The 17,165-nt window shown below is 51.2% G+C and overlaps 7 protein-coding genes and 1 non-coding gene across 8 annotated transcripts; 3 read left to right on the top strand and 5 right to left on the bottom strand.

Annotated features, from left to right (window-relative positions):
• Positions 1-227: 227 nt before the first annotated feature.
• BCR38DRAFT_481428 (acid proteinase) lies at positions 228-1,046 on the bottom strand (the record flags this gene model as incomplete). Its single annotated transcript, XM_040863374.1, has 1 exon — positions 228-1,046. The coding sequence occupies one exon, from the start codon at positions 1,044-1,046 to the stop codon at positions 228-230; it is 819 nt and encodes a 272-aa protein (XP_040720239.1).
• A 3,495-nt stretch (positions 1,047-4,541) lies between these two features.
• BCR38DRAFT_405905 (uncharacterized protein) lies at positions 4,542-5,300 on the bottom strand (the record flags this gene model as incomplete). Its single annotated transcript, XM_040857993.1, has 2 exons — positions 4,542-4,794; positions 4,855-5,300. The coding sequence occupies 2 exons, from the start codon at positions 5,298-5,300 to the stop codon at positions 4,542-4,544; spliced, it is 699 nt and encodes a 232-aa protein (XP_040720238.1).
• Positions 5,301-6,184: 884 nt separating this feature from the next.
• BCR38DRAFT_421694 (uncharacterized protein) lies at positions 6,185-8,181 on the bottom strand. The gene is made up of 2 exons (XM_040859452.1): positions 6,955-8,181; positions 6,185-6,831 (listed from the first exon to the last, which is right to left on the bottom strand). Exons 1-2 carry the CDS (start codon positions 7,758-7,760, stop codon positions 6,594-6,596), a joined length of 1,044 nt encoding a protein of 347 aa, XP_040720237.1. The 5' UTR covers positions 7,761-8,181; the 3' UTR covers positions 6,185-6,593.
• A 606-nt stretch (positions 8,182-8,787) lies between these two features.
• BCR38DRAFT_103734 (uncharacterized protein) lies at positions 8,788-10,308 on the bottom strand. Its single transcript, XM_040853316.1, has one exon. The coding sequence runs from the start codon at positions 10,210-10,212 to the stop codon at positions 8,836-8,838; it is 1,377 nt and encodes a 458-aa protein (XP_040720236.1). The 5' UTR covers positions 10,213-10,308; the 3' UTR covers positions 8,788-8,835.
• BCR38DRAFT_103735 (uncharacterized protein) lies at positions 10,309-11,040 on the top strand. The gene has a single exon (XM_040853317.1). It carries the CDS (start codon positions 10,404-10,406, stop codon positions 10,902-10,904), a length of 501 nt encoding a protein of 166 aa, XP_040720235.1. The 5' UTR covers positions 10,309-10,403; the 3' UTR covers positions 10,905-11,040.
• A 1,780-nt stretch (positions 11,041-12,820) lies between these two features.
• BCR38DRAFT_455101 (RmlC-like cupin domain-containing protein) lies at positions 12,821-13,478 on the top strand (the record flags this gene model as incomplete). The annotated part of the gene is made up of 3 exons (XM_040861763.1): positions 12,821-12,983; positions 13,136-13,189; positions 13,240-13,478. 3 exons carry the CDS (start codon positions 12,821-12,823, stop codon positions 13,476-13,478), a joined length of 456 nt encoding a protein of 151 aa, XP_040720234.1.
• Positions 13,479-13,578: 100 nt separating this feature from the next.
• Positions 13,579-15,460, bottom strand: BCR38DRAFT_385135 (uncharacterized protein; the record flags this gene model as incomplete). Its single annotated transcript, XM_040857468.1, has 3 exons — positions 13,914-15,460; positions 13,772-13,877; positions 13,579-13,708 (listed from the first exon to the last, which is right to left on the bottom strand). Exons 1-3 carry the CDS (start codon positions 15,157-15,159, stop codon positions 13,579-13,581), a joined length of 1,482 nt encoding a protein of 493 aa, XP_040720233.1. The 5' UTR covers positions 15,160-15,460.
• Positions 15,461-16,464: 1,004 nt separating this feature from the next.
• On the top strand, positions 16,465-16,567 carry BCR38DRAFT_t61. Its single transcript has one exon. It is a non-coding gene; the product is annotated as a tRNA-Thr (tRNA).
• Positions 16,568-17,165: the final 598 nt, after the last annotated feature.

The raw sequence follows: 17,165 nt of genomic DNA, 5'->3' as shown, positions 1-17,165 counted from the left end.
CAAAGGCAATATATATTTCACAATAAGCAGATCAAGGAGATTATATAGACTAGTGCAGACTATGCGCGAACTTGATTCCTATATACAGCATCCATCATCATAATCATCATCTTCACCACCCGCTCGCTACCTATCTGGCATAACAAAGCCCATCATCCGCAGTCAGAACCTTCCATGCTGCCCGACTACGTCCCTGCTCTCATGCCAGATTCAGACAAAGCCAGAAATTAGCCAGAGTAATTGCAAATGACAGTCGAGCTACCCGAAGTAGAGCAACTAGTCAAAACCTTGTTACTCTGCTGAATATCCAGGATTTCCGCGCCACTGACGGACCCGGTACCACTGCTCGTTGTGACCGAAGCGCCGGTAAAGGTAACGGAATCAAAGTCGGCAAAGGGGACCAGGGAGTTGCCCGACGAGAAGTCCTCCACGATCCACTCGGCGTTAGTCTGACACAGCGCGGCCGACTGCGTCGTGAAGGTGTGCGTGACCGATTTGCCGGTGCTCACGTTCTTGATGACGGCGGTACCCGTCTTGGTCGACGTGGCCGTCACCGTCATGGTGATGGTGTTGCCTGCCGAGATGGGGATGCCCGAGAAAGTGTAAGCGTAGTCCGGGTACCATTCGTACCAGGCGTCGAAGGCGATGGACGAGCCTTCGACATAGAAGTCGACGCCCGTTTGCAGGATGGCCGTTTGGCACGTGTCGCCGTCGATGCCGACCCAGGCCGAGGCGGCGTACTCGGTGCGGGTACTGCCACCCGAGGGCACCGAGGGCGTGGGGACGACGATGGTGCCCGTCACGGACTTGTAGCCCGAGCCGATGAGCACGGCGCCCGCCCAGTTGGTGCTGTAGCTGACCTGAGTCTCATTGTCAAACTGGGCTGCCTCGATCTCGCCCTGTTCGGCGACGATCTTGGGCAGGGTGAGACGCTCGCCGCGGGCAGCGGCGCGCTTGGCGTGGCGCTCGCGGCGCTGTTCAGTGAAGCGAGCAGCGAAGGCAGACTCGGCGCAGAGGAGCGCGGTGGCAACGGTGGTGAACTTCATGGTTGCGGTTGGCAAAGCGAAGAGACGACGAACGTGAGAGCAAAATACTGGCTTGAACGGCAGCGGGATCAAGTAGGAGGACTTGGGAAGTGGAAACTCTGAGAAGTTGAGATGTCTGGGGCAAGAAACCAAGAGACAAGAAAGGGGGATATTGCGATGGTCTTATACTCCTCACAGTCCGTGCCTTTACCTACGGGGCTGCAGCCAGCTTAGTACGGGAATGCCCATTGCAACATAGGCCAGCGCCGATCCGGGCTGGGCCGTCGTACACAAGTAACATCCATCAGTAGAAATTCTCGTCACTTCGGCTGCTGCGTCCGAAAGACCACCGGGTTGGGCGACGAGCACCTTCCTGATCCTTAGACAAACTCCGTCTGCCACAAAATTTCGGAATGTAGCCGTACATAACCATATTGGAAAGATTGTGGCCAGGACAGGGTCACAGCTTGATATCGGTGGACGGTGGTCGGGAGCGCGTCAATGTATGGCAGCGATCCGCCAATGTTGCCATGCACATGGCCCAATCATGAGACGATGCGGCTAGCAAAGTTGATGGTCTTGGCCTTGATCGGCAACCACGGCAGACGTGTGGGTGAGAGCAGATAGCCTGGTGATTGACTGGCTCCGCCCAGTTCTCAATCACGGTCGTCCTGATGGGCAGATGAGCACGACAGCGCATCTTTGGGCTTTGGCGAGGTTTGCCAAGCCGTTGAGGAAGGTCACATCTCTACTAGCGGATAAGTTGAAGTGAGGAGTGGAGGCATCACCTGCCACCGGGAGGGGGCAACGGTGGCTTCTGGGCTCCAAGTGGGCGCGATAAGATTGCCATGGGCTGTCAGGGGTGGCAGGGGCCCCGGTAACCCGTTGCAACTGCCAGATGCCGCCAAGATTTCGGGCGTGTAGCTACATATAGGCATGTAGGGGCGAAGGTGTTGATACGGGAGACATGGACGAATTAGACAGGTCGTCGAAGGTGTTATCCAAGGGAAGAGGGAAGACCAAGAGATGCGGCCAAGAAGGCCAAGAATACCAAGACTCCAAATACGCTCCCGAGGATCTTCGCCCATTGAACCCGCGTGTCGACAGCATCGTTCGTAGTTGAAATAAGCTTTTTTCCAACGCGCCAAGTGGCTGTTATAAGTCGGCAGGTCGCAGTCCGTGATGCATCTCAGTATTTTCCGTCATATTATCCTTAGCGGGCCCGCTGCGAGATCTATTGACCTTCATCGCAATTCGAAGATTCGACCCAAGATCAAAGAGGACTACCGTTGAAGACAGGCCATGTACTGACCTAGGGATGGTTGTACTTGCCTAGTGCTATCACCCGCAGCGACTATTTGTGCCGAAGACTACCGTTGGCTTGCTTCTGAAGAACGGGTGAATGGCGAGTGTGACACATAACAATTAATTGAACAGCATACAGCCTACAGGGTCGACTGGATCCAGGAGGGGCGGGCACAGGCGGTTACGGCAATGATCGCTGTTACCAAATGTCCTTATCTAAACTGTCTTACACATTGCATAATGTCGTTATTCGCTACCTAATGGCTAGTAATGCAGCACTTTTGCCATCATTGTTTCATTGGCCAAGACTCGGATTTTGTCAAGGGGCGGCAGTTGAACGTGAGGACGGGAATGTGGGCGTGCCGTTCGAGTGCCAAGGTCCTCGTCAACGCGTGGGGAAAGGCATCCCAAAATGGAAGGTCTTTAGCCGGGGGCCGGGCGGCTACTGCAAGTAGAGAACCTTGAAATTCCAGACCCTTGTCGTTGAGTTGAGAGATATCGGACCTGTTTACAAGTTGATGCTGGCTCGTAAAAGGCCGCCTTAGCTCTATCTACAACAAACAGATGCGGTGATACAACGACACTAACAAACACCGCAGCATCTGGTTCATATCCGCATTTTCCACCAATAGCTAGGAACTTCCCATCTTGGTGTCTCTGCTGCTCAGAACAACCACTGCTCCATTGCGATCTCTACATGCTGTGCTACCTTGCTACCATACTGGTGAACTATCTAATACGAACGCGCGTCCAGCCATTCGAGTTGCCCATTTAGCTCAGACCTTCCTACTTGGACTTCAAAACTGCGAAGTCAAGAATCATGTCTCAAAGGCCGCAATACGAGGAGCCGTCTGTACTTGACAGTCTCTGGAGCTGAAAATATGATCAACTGTCTTGCATCAAGCAGCCTCATACCACTGGGACGAATCATTGATCCGGCGTATTGGCATGGCGCTAACGAAGCACATTGTTCTTGGCCGAAGACCACAAAGATCGATGAAAGCCGAGCTGAGGGTTGTATTGAAGTACTTAGCAGTCTTTCTGTCTATAGCGATAAGCAGCTTATATCTGTACTCCACTTTAATTGGTGGCCGCCAGAAAGCTCGAGGCCTAATATAGAAACAACATCAGTCATGCTTTAGTATAGGCAGGCAAAATGTCTAATTCTTTTGAGAGCATAGAATAGCTGTTATATTGCCTGACATTGATTGCACACGAGCATATCCACTCAGTGACGCGAAGTACTGGCCCGTAATTCAATGAGACGCAGCGCAGTAGTCAAGCCGCTTATGGTATCCCATTCCATGATGCGAACTTGTCAAACGATTCGCATCGCCACCACTCAAGATTTCATTCTAGCACCCCAGTACCGTGACCCCTCATCGAATTGACCACACAGTCCCCATCGAAGCATCATATCTTCTCAACATCCACCATTAGGGGAGGTTAGCACCGATTTTCCATTTGCTGTGGCTGTTAGTCGTAGTGTAGCGAAGTAATCTGTCTAGACGAGCGAAATCTCAGACACATAGAAAGTTCTAAGCTAATCGTTCCTCCTAGGAACAAGTGTGGATGAATCGTCGAGTTTATACTTGCTTTCAAGAAGACTCGCACGGTACTTGGGCAGGTAAGGGACAGATAGCAATGTCTATTCACTCCACTCATGGTTGCGGACCGGGCCGTACCCGAGCCACTGCTGTGAAAATTAGCCCTGCCTTCCGTAGCTGCAGATCCCTGGGAGTTAGTCATTATTATCATCACTATCAGTACAGCCCTCTTGCCCATGTTGCCCACATTCCATTCGAGCAAAATACCACTAAATTAAGCAAATCTTGACCTACCAATAATTTCACGTCTAGCTGTTGAATTACTGCCCTGCAATCGGATCTTACTCTGCTCGAGAGACAGAGTACATAATTTAGTTACACACTCTTTATTTCAAAAGAAGTCTCCAACACAAATATCCGCTTGGCCGCATTCAATCCTTGATAAAGATGACATGGGTATTGTAACACATCGAAATCACTACATCGCGGGAATTGAACTTCGCTTCGTCCGATACGTTCGTCCGATCCGTTCGTCCGATCCGTTCAAAATTGGACCTAATATTGGAATTAAGGGGTTTCTATTGAATGCATGTAAATCCTTGATATTGAGGAAAAGTAAGTTTATATCCAGGTCTCCTCCCAAACTGGATCCACGGTGAGAGTGCTAATTGTCGCCTATGCCGGTGTCTGGCTGACGCGGAGGATTCATGCCAGCACCATCACCGTCTTCATTATTGTTCAGCTGCACTATGAGCTGCTTGCCGTTCGCGGCCCCAGCAGCGACCTCTCTATCCGACCGCTCCACTGGCTTCGCCATATCGCCATCAAACGCCCTCTTCGCATTATGCTCCGGCATGAAAACTTCCTTTCTACATTTCCTCCCACCCTTCTTTTCCCTTTCAGTCTTTGACCCGTAACTTCGACCCACCCACCAACGCTGTAATCACATCCCCTAACTCCCCAACCCCCCAATCTACCTTCCAATCGGCTTAGAAACCCTATTCGTAACAGGCCGTAACACAGGGCTGGTGACCGTCTGGCGCAGATGATATAGCCAGTTGTCGTCCTCACCGCGCTTAGAGGTGCGCCAGCAGTCCACGATCAGACACCACAAGCCGAACACGACGATGAGGCCGATGATCAGGGACACTGTGACGATGGTATGGCGGCGCGTGTCGGGGGTATCAGGAGAGCCGGGGCCGAAGTGGTGGTTGGTGCTGTGGCTGTTGGGGGTAGGGGTTGCAGTAGCGGATGTGCTGGAGGTGATATTTGGGAGGAGAGTGGAGGAGATGGAGGCGAGGAGTGAGCTGGTGCCTGATGTAATCACCGTGGTGGAAGTCGAAGGCATGGGAGAGCTAGAGATTAACCTGGTGGTGAACGTAGTGCCTGTCGACGGCTGGGTGAAGGAGGAAAATGACAACATGGTTTTTTCGGATCGGGATCGACGATAAGATGTTAGAAAGGTTCGAGGACTAACAGCCCCAAGTACTTCGAATGGGGGAAATCTCCTTGACAAGAAATTCGCACAGCTGTGACCCTGTACCCTGGAGCGATAACTAAGACTTCCGGCGTACAACTTCAGGTATAGAGAAGACAAAGGAAGAACAAGAAGAACTGCGTGAGTCTAGGACTGATGGCTGGTTGAAAGAAACAATTTCTTGTAGTACACAAAACTCTGATAGAGGCTGAATTTGATAACTGAGTGGAGGGTCCAATATTCCATCCAAGGTTTCTAGAAGCTGCATCTCATTGGTGTTACACAAGCCACTAAACCCGGAGGGTAGTTGACAACAGCGGAGAAAGGCATATCAGCAAGCTATTCGCTTAAATCTATGAGCAGAATGAACAAACAGAATATATCCAGGTTGACATGATTGAAATATCTCAGGGGAAGGGATTTTCTTAAGGCCAAGGAGTGAGACCACAATATCAGACCATCGCATCATTTGAAGGAATACACTGTATCTTGACCAAGTATTCTGGAAGTCATTCACCTTACAATCCCTCAATTACCGTCAGGATCAACCACTACTTATCTCTTTAGTTGGATGAAATCTTAGCCTCACTCATTACACATACAAACCTAGCTATGGCACGGAGTCACCAATTGGCTAGTTACATAAGCAGATGCACAGTTCACTACTCCACATGATTTATACCTTGCCAATGATAACACTACCCATAGCCTTGGCACAACTCAGGGGAGACCAAGACTGCTATAGCGTTACACCCATACCTGAGTAAGTACCGATAAATCCTCGTAATTTCTCTCAAACAATTTATACTAGGTTGTTGAGACCTAAGTTGGGGAAAACATGGAAGTACCTCAAACTCGCCCCTATTCCAGAAAACTCCAACCCAAAGCCCGAAAATTCGACTGGCCAAAACTCAACTATATGCAGTCAATCGTGCATTCCCACATGTCCATAATTAATGTGATCAAACGTCCATGGTGTAAAATTTTTATTTTTATGCATACAGGGATCTACCTGGGTAACACTCATTGCATGCTCATCGAATGCAGAGCCTACGGCGTGTGAGGGTCGAGTGTTGTGGCTTAAGCAAATTTCTGATCCTGGACACTTGACTGGTGGAACCGTCTGTCTTGTGACTCTAATGTAACTTTAGCATCCCCTTGCCAGCCCTTTTCGAAGCTGTAACACAATAGAAACGTACCTAATCCACATCGTACTCAATCGACATCATCTGCACTGGTCTACTCTCGCGTCCCCTCAAACCTTTTCCGCGCCTCCTCCAGTGCCGCCGAGTTGTCCTTTGGCTGCTGCTCCGTCTCCATACCCATCCTACTCTCCTCGTTCAACCCAGCCGTCGAGGGGCCCTTCGCAAGCGCGGCCGGCTTTAACGAACCATCCTCATTAACATCCTCCTTGAGGTACAGCGAGAACAGAATAACCAGATACGTATTCTCAGTCGACTTGTTACGGAGCACGTATCTAAGTTGGTGTGAGCGTTTAGGGGACGACGACGACCTATAGACGAGCGCCGAAAAATGGCACAACATGTGAATCGACAAATCCCAGAAGAATAGACCTAAAAACAAGCCCACGGAAGCTTACCTCAAACCTTGTCCATCCCAATACTTCATAATGGGCAGAGTAAATCCGGGTAACTTGAGGCTAAAGTCGCCAAAGTCGAGGTAGGGATTGAAGAAGTCCACTCCGTACGTCTTGCCGTACTCAAAGACCCACTTCTCCTTACTTTCCTTCTTGAGTGCCCACTTCATGCGTTCTTTGCTCGTGTCCGGGGCGCCGATAGCTCTGCGTGCCTCGAGACCTGCTTCGTCGCCGCCTTCCTCGAAAAAAAGACCGCCCTTTTTGGGGTCGTACTCGCCCTTGCCTACGTGGACAGAGTTGAAGGAGGAGAGGGCGGGGCCGTAAAGATAAGGCTCGTCGGCGTAGGCGTCGCCGTCGAGACCGGGGTCGATCCACCACTTGACAATGCTCAGGGCGGTGTTGAAGCCGGGTGGGAGACGATCCCGAATGGGGTGATCAAAGTCGTTGCCGAATTGCAAATCTTGGGCGGAGATACCGTTGATAGCGGGCTTTTCAGTGGTCTCATCTCCGGTCCTGGGGTCCTTGGAATCAGGCTGATCAACAGTGGCTGCGGGCTTCTTCGGTGTGAAGCGGAAGCAGATGCTGTACTGGTCCTTGTTATAGTCGTGTGGTGCAGTTGAGAAGTAGGCCGAGGTTTCTGGGGAATTCCGGGGGAGGCCACGATAGTTCTGTACCCGAACGTTGAGCTCGACGTCCATATGCTCATTGCTGACAATGATGGTGTCCGCGGAGTTGACCGGAACCACTTGGTGACTTTTCACGACGTAGTCAGACCCGGCGGTCACCCGTAGGATGAATTTCTCAGCCATTGTAACTAGTAGAACCGAGATACCGGGAGTACAAGCTCACTCCACCCAAGGCCTTGGCTTTCGCAGGGGTATCTAGATGCAAAGTTCGACGCAAGATGGTGCAGCCTTCAACCTCTATGCGTTTTGGCTCCTGTATATGACGATTCGCTGACTGGAAAAAAGACCTTTATCTGCCTGGAGAACTGCGATGATATTGCCCGCCGTCTTGCTGTCCTTCAGGGCTTTTCTAGGCCAAGCGTTGGAGAAGGTAGATATGAGCCGAATAGGAGCGATCTAGGCAACCAGAAAATATTCTAGAAAAATGGAGATGGAATTCTCATTTAAACAACAATCCAGTGCAAGTTGGGCTAGCAAGGTGATAGTACACCTGCCAAACTGATTCGCTGATTTCACCCGGTGACGACGACTTGGAAAGATTTTGATGACGTCGGAATTCGGCTACGCCCTGGCAAATACGCACTGACCACTGCTAAAGAATCCGCTGGGATGGGTAGCCCCACTTTATTGCCACTCAATTCCATGTGACATGTGCATCTGAGAGATGGTTTGAAAGTCGGTCGACAGCAATGAAACTTGGCCGCACAGAGCGAGGAGGTGGTTCATATGCTTGGTTCCAAAGAATTCAGCACGCAAATATGTAATAGAATTTCCCGACCAGAGACTCATCGGTCTGATTGGTTGGTTGGTTTTTCCGCGCTTAGCAGTGACATCTATCAAAACGTTGGTTCCCTTCCTACATCACAGTCACGGAGACACGACATGGTCAAGTGAGTTCAGTATCTCCCCCATTATTCACATGAAGAACCGATATGTTTCCCTTCTTGCCGGCGCTACTGTATCGAACAATCTACCCCTGTATACATGCACATGTTCCGCTCCCACTTCGCTGATCGATCGATGCGCCCAGTGCACTACACTACTGCCGTCCGCCAGACTAACACCGCAGCTAGGCTCTGTGACTCTGCAGCACAATATTAATTACCTCTATTACTAATTACCTTGAACTCCGGTGCCACGATTGGTAGCAATGCAGAAACCGAGTCTTGGGAGATGCCATGAGCTATGTTCACCAATATCACGGCTTCAGAAATTGGTCAATATCGACCCGCTCAAAATAGCTGATATGTCCAAAGCCCACCCAGTATTGCGCCAAGCAGTCATGCGATATGAGGATCAACCGGGACTCCACGAACTTATCTGCGAGAGTGTCAACAGTGTTCCCACCAAACTCGATCATACACGGTGGGACAATACCATAGAGAAATCCCATTGACGCAATGTGGCCCCTGCTTTTAACCATCCTTGCACCCGCGAACGGCGGGTGTTCAGCAATTTCGACAATCCCGTCGTTGGCAAGATTGTCGGCAACAAATGTGTACTCGCCGCGGGGTACATTCGGGTCGCCTGTTAGTTTGATGGCCTCCAATCTGCCCCTGTACACTCGTTCGTTGCGAAACCGCTCATTGAATGCATGCTCCGTCTCGTTTTCCTCGCGCACGAGCGCTTCGTCGTCTGTCTCGTTGTCATTATCTGGCTGGTGGATAAGAAGGAACTCGCAGCCGTGTCCGCTGTAGTCGCCAACCCATACACCCCTCCAAGGCTTCTCGGCTGTGGGGGTGTATAATGCGGGATCGAGAGTTGAGTAGGTCACTATCTCCTCCCCGTGATGTAATCCCAATGCTGGCTGGCCCATTTCCATCCATTGTCGAACGTGGAAAGCCTGATCCGACATCTCCGAACGATTCGCGGGTCTATCCGTGGATGCAAACGGTGGCCTAATATTACGACTTGATCTCGGAAACACTCCCATTGCCTGGCCAGGCACTCGATGTGCCGCCGGTATTTGGGGCGGAGGCCACACGTTTCCATACGGAAATTCGGACAGCATTCTCTCCTGCAAAATAGCCTCCGTGAGAGGCTTCGCGAGAATGACATTGCTGAAGCGAGGATCCGATCCCTGGTTCATCAGCATCGGCTTTTCCGCTTGGAACTGGCGCGTCCGCGTGAAGCTGGAGCCTCCTGCCGACGACTCTTCTCGAACGAGATTCTGAAAGCTCGAGGTGTTGAACTGGAGTATCGGTTTATCGCGATGAAGCTTGACAATGGGCTCGAAGTAATGGATGTGCACGCCTTGATCCTCGTCCCAAGGTTCACTGCCGTCTCGGTTTCGGATACCAAGAAGTTGGTACCCTTCGATGACCCCCCGGCGCTGGTCATATTGGGCCACAATCATCTGGCCGGTCAGATGTCGATCGGAGAACCAAAACTTATGCTTCGGGATGAACCAGTATGGGTCATGGCAGATGTAGAGCTCTCGGAAAGTCTTGAAGGGATACGGAGACGAAATCGGGTTGCCAGGAAGGTTGGAATGCACGTATCGTTGCCAATGGATATCGGCATCCGCGTGCTCATGAAGCCTTCGGCAAACTTGAGAGACGATGGATAGCTCCATTGGCGACAAGTATCCAAGAATCGTATCAATGAGCTCCGAGGGAAACTCGAGGAGGCTGCAACCGACGTCTGGGGAGAGAGTAGCTTCTGTTCAAGAATCAGCCACTTTTTCGCAGCTTCGAAGACGCATAGGTGGCAGTAAACGCACCTGAGTGGGTGCTACCTCTGGCCGGCGGCTCTGGCGTATCTGCCATGGATCTGAAGTTCGTATGCGTGTCTGTAGTACCGTTGTGCAGTCCAGCGTCAGGCATTCCTGGCACGGCGAATATGTTGTCTTCATTTTCTGGATCAATACCGCCGTATGTGACCGCTGGATTGATTATGTTCGGATTTGAGTTTGTGCTTGTTGGTTCAGATCTCTCAATTCCATCCAGCAGGTCGGCTTGTCCGTCCCGTAAGCCCTCCTCGCAAAACACCACGGGCATCGATGATGGCCCAGGGTCTGCCATGTCGACTTCACGAGCTGACGTCGAAAGCAAGCCCAATAATCCGAAATGCGGTCCTGTGATCAATAGACAAGAAAATTTCGTGAAAATGAAGTTGTGGGACGAGCACGAAGAGCGGCAATTTCGAAAACGCAGACGCCAGGAATGCAGTATCTGCTTTTGGTTCAGATCAGAGTTACTAAAGCCGATCGACGACAAGCGGGACGGGATATCACAAGACCAAATGAGGTGCTATACAGGTGGATAAAAGATAATGGCTGGTGGCTGTAGGTTTACGTGATGGATGGCATTTCTGGACGCACTGCTGAAGCTAGCTGGTCTTGTTGCAGTCCATGGTGTTCACTGCAAGCGGCATCGCGATGAATCATCAAAGCTCTGATTCGGACTAGTGCAGTACAGTAGTTTCAGTGAGGTCCACAGCCATGGGACGCGGGGTACTCAGCTGCACCAAGCACCTTTACCTCATCGCACACGATTCATGAACGCGTCCCACCAGCATTTCAACAACTCCCAAATGCTTATCTTGCTTTAAGTGGCATTGTTCGACCCCGCATCGGCTGACTGCGATCCGTCAATCGCGCCATGTGTGCGGCATTCAATTCCGTCGCCAGGGGACAAACCGACGGATAAGTCCCGGTCCTTATTGAAACAGGCAAGGAGTACCAGGAGCACCTCATGATGAGCGACAGGCATCGATATCGCACGTTGTTCGGTTGCATCGACCAATGGAAAAAGCCGATCAAGCTTCGGACTTCCAACCAGGTTGTCCATAGGATATCTTGCATTTTAACAGCCGGTGTAGAAGCAAGGGGTAGTGTTGATACGCAGCAACCCAGCCCGATCAACGGCAGTGAAGAGCAGTTGCAGGCCATAGTTCATAGTCCCTGGAACACAAGCGCGGCAAGAGAAGGTGAATCGCGTGTCAGTCGACAGAGAAAGTACTGCGGAATCACGAAGGTAAAATGGCGCAATTAATCTACCCGTCTTTGTCTTCAGTATCAGATGCGGGTGCAAGATGAGACGATTTAACGTCGCAGGGATTGCTAGACTGCTGCAATCTTTACGGAGCCAAAACCCAAAGCTTCATCCCAAGCGGCGGTTAAACAAGAGACTGACAGGGAGTCTCCCTAGACCGGACTTGAGCTCACTTGAGTGCCTAAAATAGGTATCGCATTGCAACTCAATACTTGACTTGGCCCCCCCACACCAGATACTTGCTCCAGCTGCGTAACCTGCGTACCCTGCTTTCCGCCACGGGCATAGTACCATGGTAGCAGCCGTGCAAGAGACTATTTTAGTCCATCTCATCGAAAGTTGCCCTGGAACGTTGGGTTCCCAGAGCCGTCGATGCCACACTTAGGCTTTGGAGTAGTACATTGAGCTTCCTAATCCAGTTCGCTGCGCTGTGTTCAGCATCTACAGTTCGACCAATGGAAATGCGGGACATGTTCCCCAGCGCTCTCCCCAGATCGCATTGCAGCTCGGTTCGATGACCACGCGAGGTTCATGGATTTCAGACGACTGATACAGCCTCAAAGGGCGATCATCGGGCAGCATGCATTTGCAGAAGCTGCGTGATAAGACCAGCGCGCTTCCAGATGATGGCGCTGGCGATCCGCTTTCCGGGGCTTCTCGCCAAGCACACGTTTCTTTCCGACAGATGGGACTTGATAAGGACTTGGATGATGCAGGCCATCCTGCCCTTAAAAAGAGCATTCTGGAGACAACTCGCCGCAAGTCAGATTTTATAAGCCAACGCAGCATCGAGTTGAACTCAGCCTAACTTGTCCTTGCACCATATGAGACCATTTACAGCATCGTCAAGGCCCGACTTCCGTCAGGCTTCTCTACAGCATGTCGAGCACGGACCATAACCCCTCAATTTCAGCCCACTCTTGACCAGAGACCATCTGACGCCGTCACTGATACTGACTGGCACCAAGCTTGCTCGATGCCAGGTTGAGATGGCAACCTTGCACTTTCCAACGTTACATGAGAGAACACCTAGTAATAGCTGATCATCTGCCGACCGAGATTCCTGGGATTAACTCCACCCTCGGTCCCGTCCTTCAACGTCTCCTTCCTACTTCGTCATAGCCTCCGAACGTCTTCGCACCACCTCCCGTGTCACGAAAAACGGACCATCAAGTAGGCCCTGGCAAAATGTCGTTCATGTCACTGATACCAGACATACTACCCATGATATTGCCTTCGCAAGTTCTAATCACGAAAGCGAGAGACCTGGAAGCTCAGCGAGCTGGCAATGACTCGCCTATGATTAGACAGGGAGCCATCATCGGCAAGACTGATAAGATGTGCGCCAGCGGTAAGTACTCTGTCGTACTTATTCACCTCTTTTAAAGGGCCCGTTCCATCATATCCATGCGCCGATGCCGCTATGTGACACGCGATTTGATGGCACTGAGGGCGTAACTCTTTCCCCTTTGGTTCGTGCCGCTAGATGACTCTTTTAAGCAGTCATGATAGCCAAACCGCGATGTTCCTCTGCAGTGCATCACCACGGCGAGCAAGGTAAGGCGATGTAACCAGCAACGTGGTATATACGGTCTAACGGCTGCAAGATACCATCATATATGCCGCGTCTGGCAAAGGCATCCTTGTCACGAGTGCAGGAGCAAACTCAACCCCCAAGAAACATGAATTATCCCCGGGTGATTTTGCTTTCGTGCCGCCCTGGACAGAACACCAGGAAATTAACGAGACGGATGCGGATGTGGTCTGGATCCTGATCCGTAGCGGGCCGGAGCCCGTCGTCGTCTACTTGACGGATTGGGGAGGCGATCAGGCGAAAGCTGATTGACCTGGTGCGCATCTCTTCCAGCATGGAAGGGCCATTGGATGTGCAGCTGACCAATATCAGAATCTGTGCATGGATACGGCAGCGGAGGTGTCGGTGATAACTATTCTATGCAATAACGAGTAACAACACTCGCCATGCGATCTTCATCTGCTTTTTTCTCAAACACCTGCGCATGATCCAGTCCTGGGGACCAGAAGACCTCGATCCCGTCCTTCATCAAGTGCCTTTCCCTGGCCAGAATTTCGCCAACAGTATGGGTAGATGTCAGTGATGACGGGCTCTTACATGGTAACCAATCTTCTTCACCGGCCAGATATTCTGCAATGGTGATTGTGTCCACGATCAAATCACGCTCGGAAAGGCAAACGGCCACCCTCCTCTGCTTGCTGCCGCCTCGCGCTATGCCATTCGCTTCCGCGCCCGCTCCGTCCAGACCCAGCAGCTCTTCCTTCCAGATGATGTTCTCCTTCCAAAAGAAGTGCCGCCCCAGGGCGTGTGCCACTCCAGGATCCATGCTCGCAAAATACCACAGTTGCCACTCATTGGCCTTGCGGGGCTTACGCCTCGTAAAATTGAAGGCAACGTCTGGCAGATGCAGCATGATGCTCACGGGGTCAATGAGGACGACGGACTCGATCCGATACCCAATAGTCTTCGACTTTATCATGTGTGTCCCCAGGAAACTGCCGTAGGAATGTGTCGCCAGAACGAACCTGTCCCACCCGTGAGTTTCCAGGATTTCTTCTACTTGACTCAGGAACTCGAGTTTTTCCAACGGAGCTTTCGTGAGTCGAAAAGATACAGGGAGAAGCTCCAATGCGATGACCCCGATTTGCCCATCCTCATTCACGGGCGGCTTCATCTTGGCCAGCCACGGTACGTATGTATACAGGCCAATACCTATGCCGTGCAAAAAAACCACTGGGAGTTTTCCCTTCGCTGTATGTGGGCGATACCAGTAGGCCAATTCCCTCGACCTCGACCGGTGTCTCGCGAACAAGCTCTGCAAGCGCAGGGGCACCACCGAGAAGGCCGTCGACCTCGGCTGGGCGTAATATTGGAAACCACTACAGGCGAGTCGGCAATGCGTGTATGTATCAACCAACCCAATGATCAGAATCCACAGACAACTCCGGTATCGCGTCTCGACTTCATTCAGCGTCAACCGCAACCCCTCCGCCTTGCCCCGCCCTGGTTCAACCTTGCGTCCTAGCCGATCCCCAATGATGTCAATATAATCATTCAGCTCCGCTAGATCCTCCTGAGACTCTTGCCCCGGCGCGCGGTCGAAAAACGCCCATAGGATGAAATCGGCCAGGTTTTCGCGGCGGATCTCAGTTAGATCCGCGCCTAAGAACCAGAGGCGCACGTACCGCTCCACATCGGGGATGTGGGCGAAGCAGCGCTTGAAGATGGCGCGGCGTTCGGCGCGGGATAGCGGGGGCGGTTGGCGGGCTTCCTCCTTGAGACGCCTATTATAAGGGTAGTAAATGAACAGGGCGTAGGCTATGTCAATCAGGGAAAAGCTGATTAGGGCTGTGCGGAGAGACGAGGCGAGGGCGGACTGGCCGCCGCCGAGGAGAAGGAGGGCTAGAGCTAGCAGGCAAAGCGGAGTGGTGTATTGGAGGGCGAGGATGGCGAGGCGGATGAGGATGTACTCGTGGAAAGTGGTGCCTAACATGGTTGCTGGATTGGCGTGTGCGCCGTGGGCATCGCAGATGCAAGCGGCAGTTGGACTGGGATCTTTGAATATCAGAAGCGCCAAGATGCGGTCAGTTCATCAAGTAGGTGCCGATTTTGTGGTCTAGTTCTAAAAGTAAACAAGATCAATGAGGGTTATCAACAAGAGCTATGTGTAGGAAGCTTGGGAGCTGGTAAGAAAATTGACAGTTCTAGCCCTTTTAGCCTGCGGCCCCATGTCCAGCTACCACTTAGAGTTGTCACAGATGCCTTGCCTTGCTGAGGCGCCCCGTCGCTTGTCGTAGTCAGGTGCGGCATAATGACGTTACACTATTTGGTGGGATGAAGGTTCGAAACCCCCACCAATTTATCGTTGGGCCAGCATACCCTGTAACACGTGGCACCGCTAACGGGTATCGCCGTGCTATGGCAGATAGGGATCAAGACATCTGGGTAGCTTCGGACTGAATCACATGTCTGCCTGAAAATCAATTTGTTGGTATTCTGGTAGTCCATTTTTTGCAAGAAATCAAATGTATAGCAATCTGTTGGGAATCGAAGCGTTGGGACTATTAGTCACGATCTTTTGAAATGTTTGAAATTCATCATCCCGAGGTCGCATGTGTCTGACGGATTATTGAAGCACGTACTAACTATACGACTGTATGAACGAAATTAGCTATGCCACTTAATCTGACAGCAACGTCAGTGTTACTTTCCGGCGATGTTTTAGTCGGCTGCATTATTATGCGCATGCAAATACGGGTGAAGATGGGGCTACGACCAGGCAAGTATAGTTTTAATCAGGAATATAATCTCATCATTCATGGGAGCCGCCCTTGAGCATTAAACCAATTTGGGCAAATAGCGTCGAAACCGACTTTATATCTCAATTATTATGCCTAAAACCATGCCCAAGTCTGACATGAGGAAGTTAATCGCCGTTAGCACACGGTGATATCTTGCGCATCATGATATGGGGTCTACTAAAGTGACCTTTCCGCTTGCCAGATTTTGAGTAACTAATGCAGCTGATCCGCCATCGGTAATGTTATTCTCTGTATTACTCAATTAACAACGCCATGGTTTCTCGAGTTTTATTTATACGTAACCAGAGCGTTTCCATAACTTATTCAATAAAGACGAGAAGCTTTTGTGATTTATGTAAAAACTGTCGGATTGCTAAGTTTTGGATACTGTATTAGTACTACAAAGGTACGCGGGAACATATTCAAACAGAATTATATTATAACCCGAAGTTTCCGCGGTGTCTAAATGCCTTGTGCTTCTCAGTTTATATTGCCGTGTCGGCTGGTGTAGTTGGTCACTTCGCTGGTAGATAAGTCCCGATTTGAGCCTCGCCCACTTGGGTCGGTGACGAGTCGCGGGTTCGAATCCCGCAGCTGACACACAAGGGGGTTTAGTCAACCCTTACGGCGCGCTGCCCACCTTGTTGACTTCGCCTACCTAGCGATAATAGGGAGATTGGTGCAGTTTAGGATTACGAGCATCCTAGCCAGTCGACCGTCAAGCACTACGTCGGCGGAATATAACTCGACAGCCGGTCCAGAATTCGAATCGTTAATCCGACCCCTTATCGGACCTCGCCTTTCCGATAACGCTCGTCGGCGAACCCGTCCCCTCACGATAGAAGGTGCGCAGCACGCCCTCTCGCCGCGATTCTTGCGAGCGTCTGACCACGTTACGGTCTATCCACTTGAGCGTATGGTTGAGATGTATACGCTCGACGAGAACCCCAATTAGCAGATACTACGACTTGTCGCGACAAAAAAAAAATAGTCGAGCATCTTCTGCACATCAGCAGCATCCCACCCCTGAGGACGAATTTAAGTGCCACATTACCACACTTATCGGTAGTTCAGGCAGGGGTTGTAGCACAGACTTAGGGAGGGACAGGAGGTTTAGTAGTCATTTGGCTACAAGTTTACCTGTATAACCGCCCGACGCGGCTTAAGGGCCCGCTATATCATCTATAGCCCCTTAAGG

This window comes from Pseudomassariella vexata (assembly GCF_002105095.1).
Source record: "Pseudomassariella vexata strain CBS 129021 chromosome Unknown BCR38scaffold_2, whole genome shotgun sequence".
NCBI lineage: Eukaryota > Fungi > Ascomycota > Sordariomycetes > Amphisphaeriales > Pseudomassariaceae > Pseudomassariella > Pseudomassariella vexata.
This window is presented reverse-complemented; position numbering and strand designations above follow the sequence as displayed.

Coding starts and splice junctions, on each gene's coding strand:
- BCR38DRAFT_103734 (XM_040853316.1), bottom strand. CDS start 10,212: ATGGAGCTATCCATCGTCTCTCAAGTTTGCCGAAGGCTTCATGAGCAC.
- BCR38DRAFT_103735 (XM_040853317.1), top strand. CDS start 10,404: ATGGATCTGAAGTTCGTATGCGTGTCTGTAGTACCGTTGTGCAGTCCA.
- BCR38DRAFT_421694 (XM_040859452.1), bottom strand. CDS start 7,760: ATGGCTGAGAAATTCATCCTACGGGTGACCGCCGGGTCTGACTACGTC. Junction 6,832..6,954: donor TGGGATGGACAAGGTTTGAG/GTAAGCTTCCGT, acceptor ACACCAACTTAG/ATACGTGCTCCGTAACAAGT.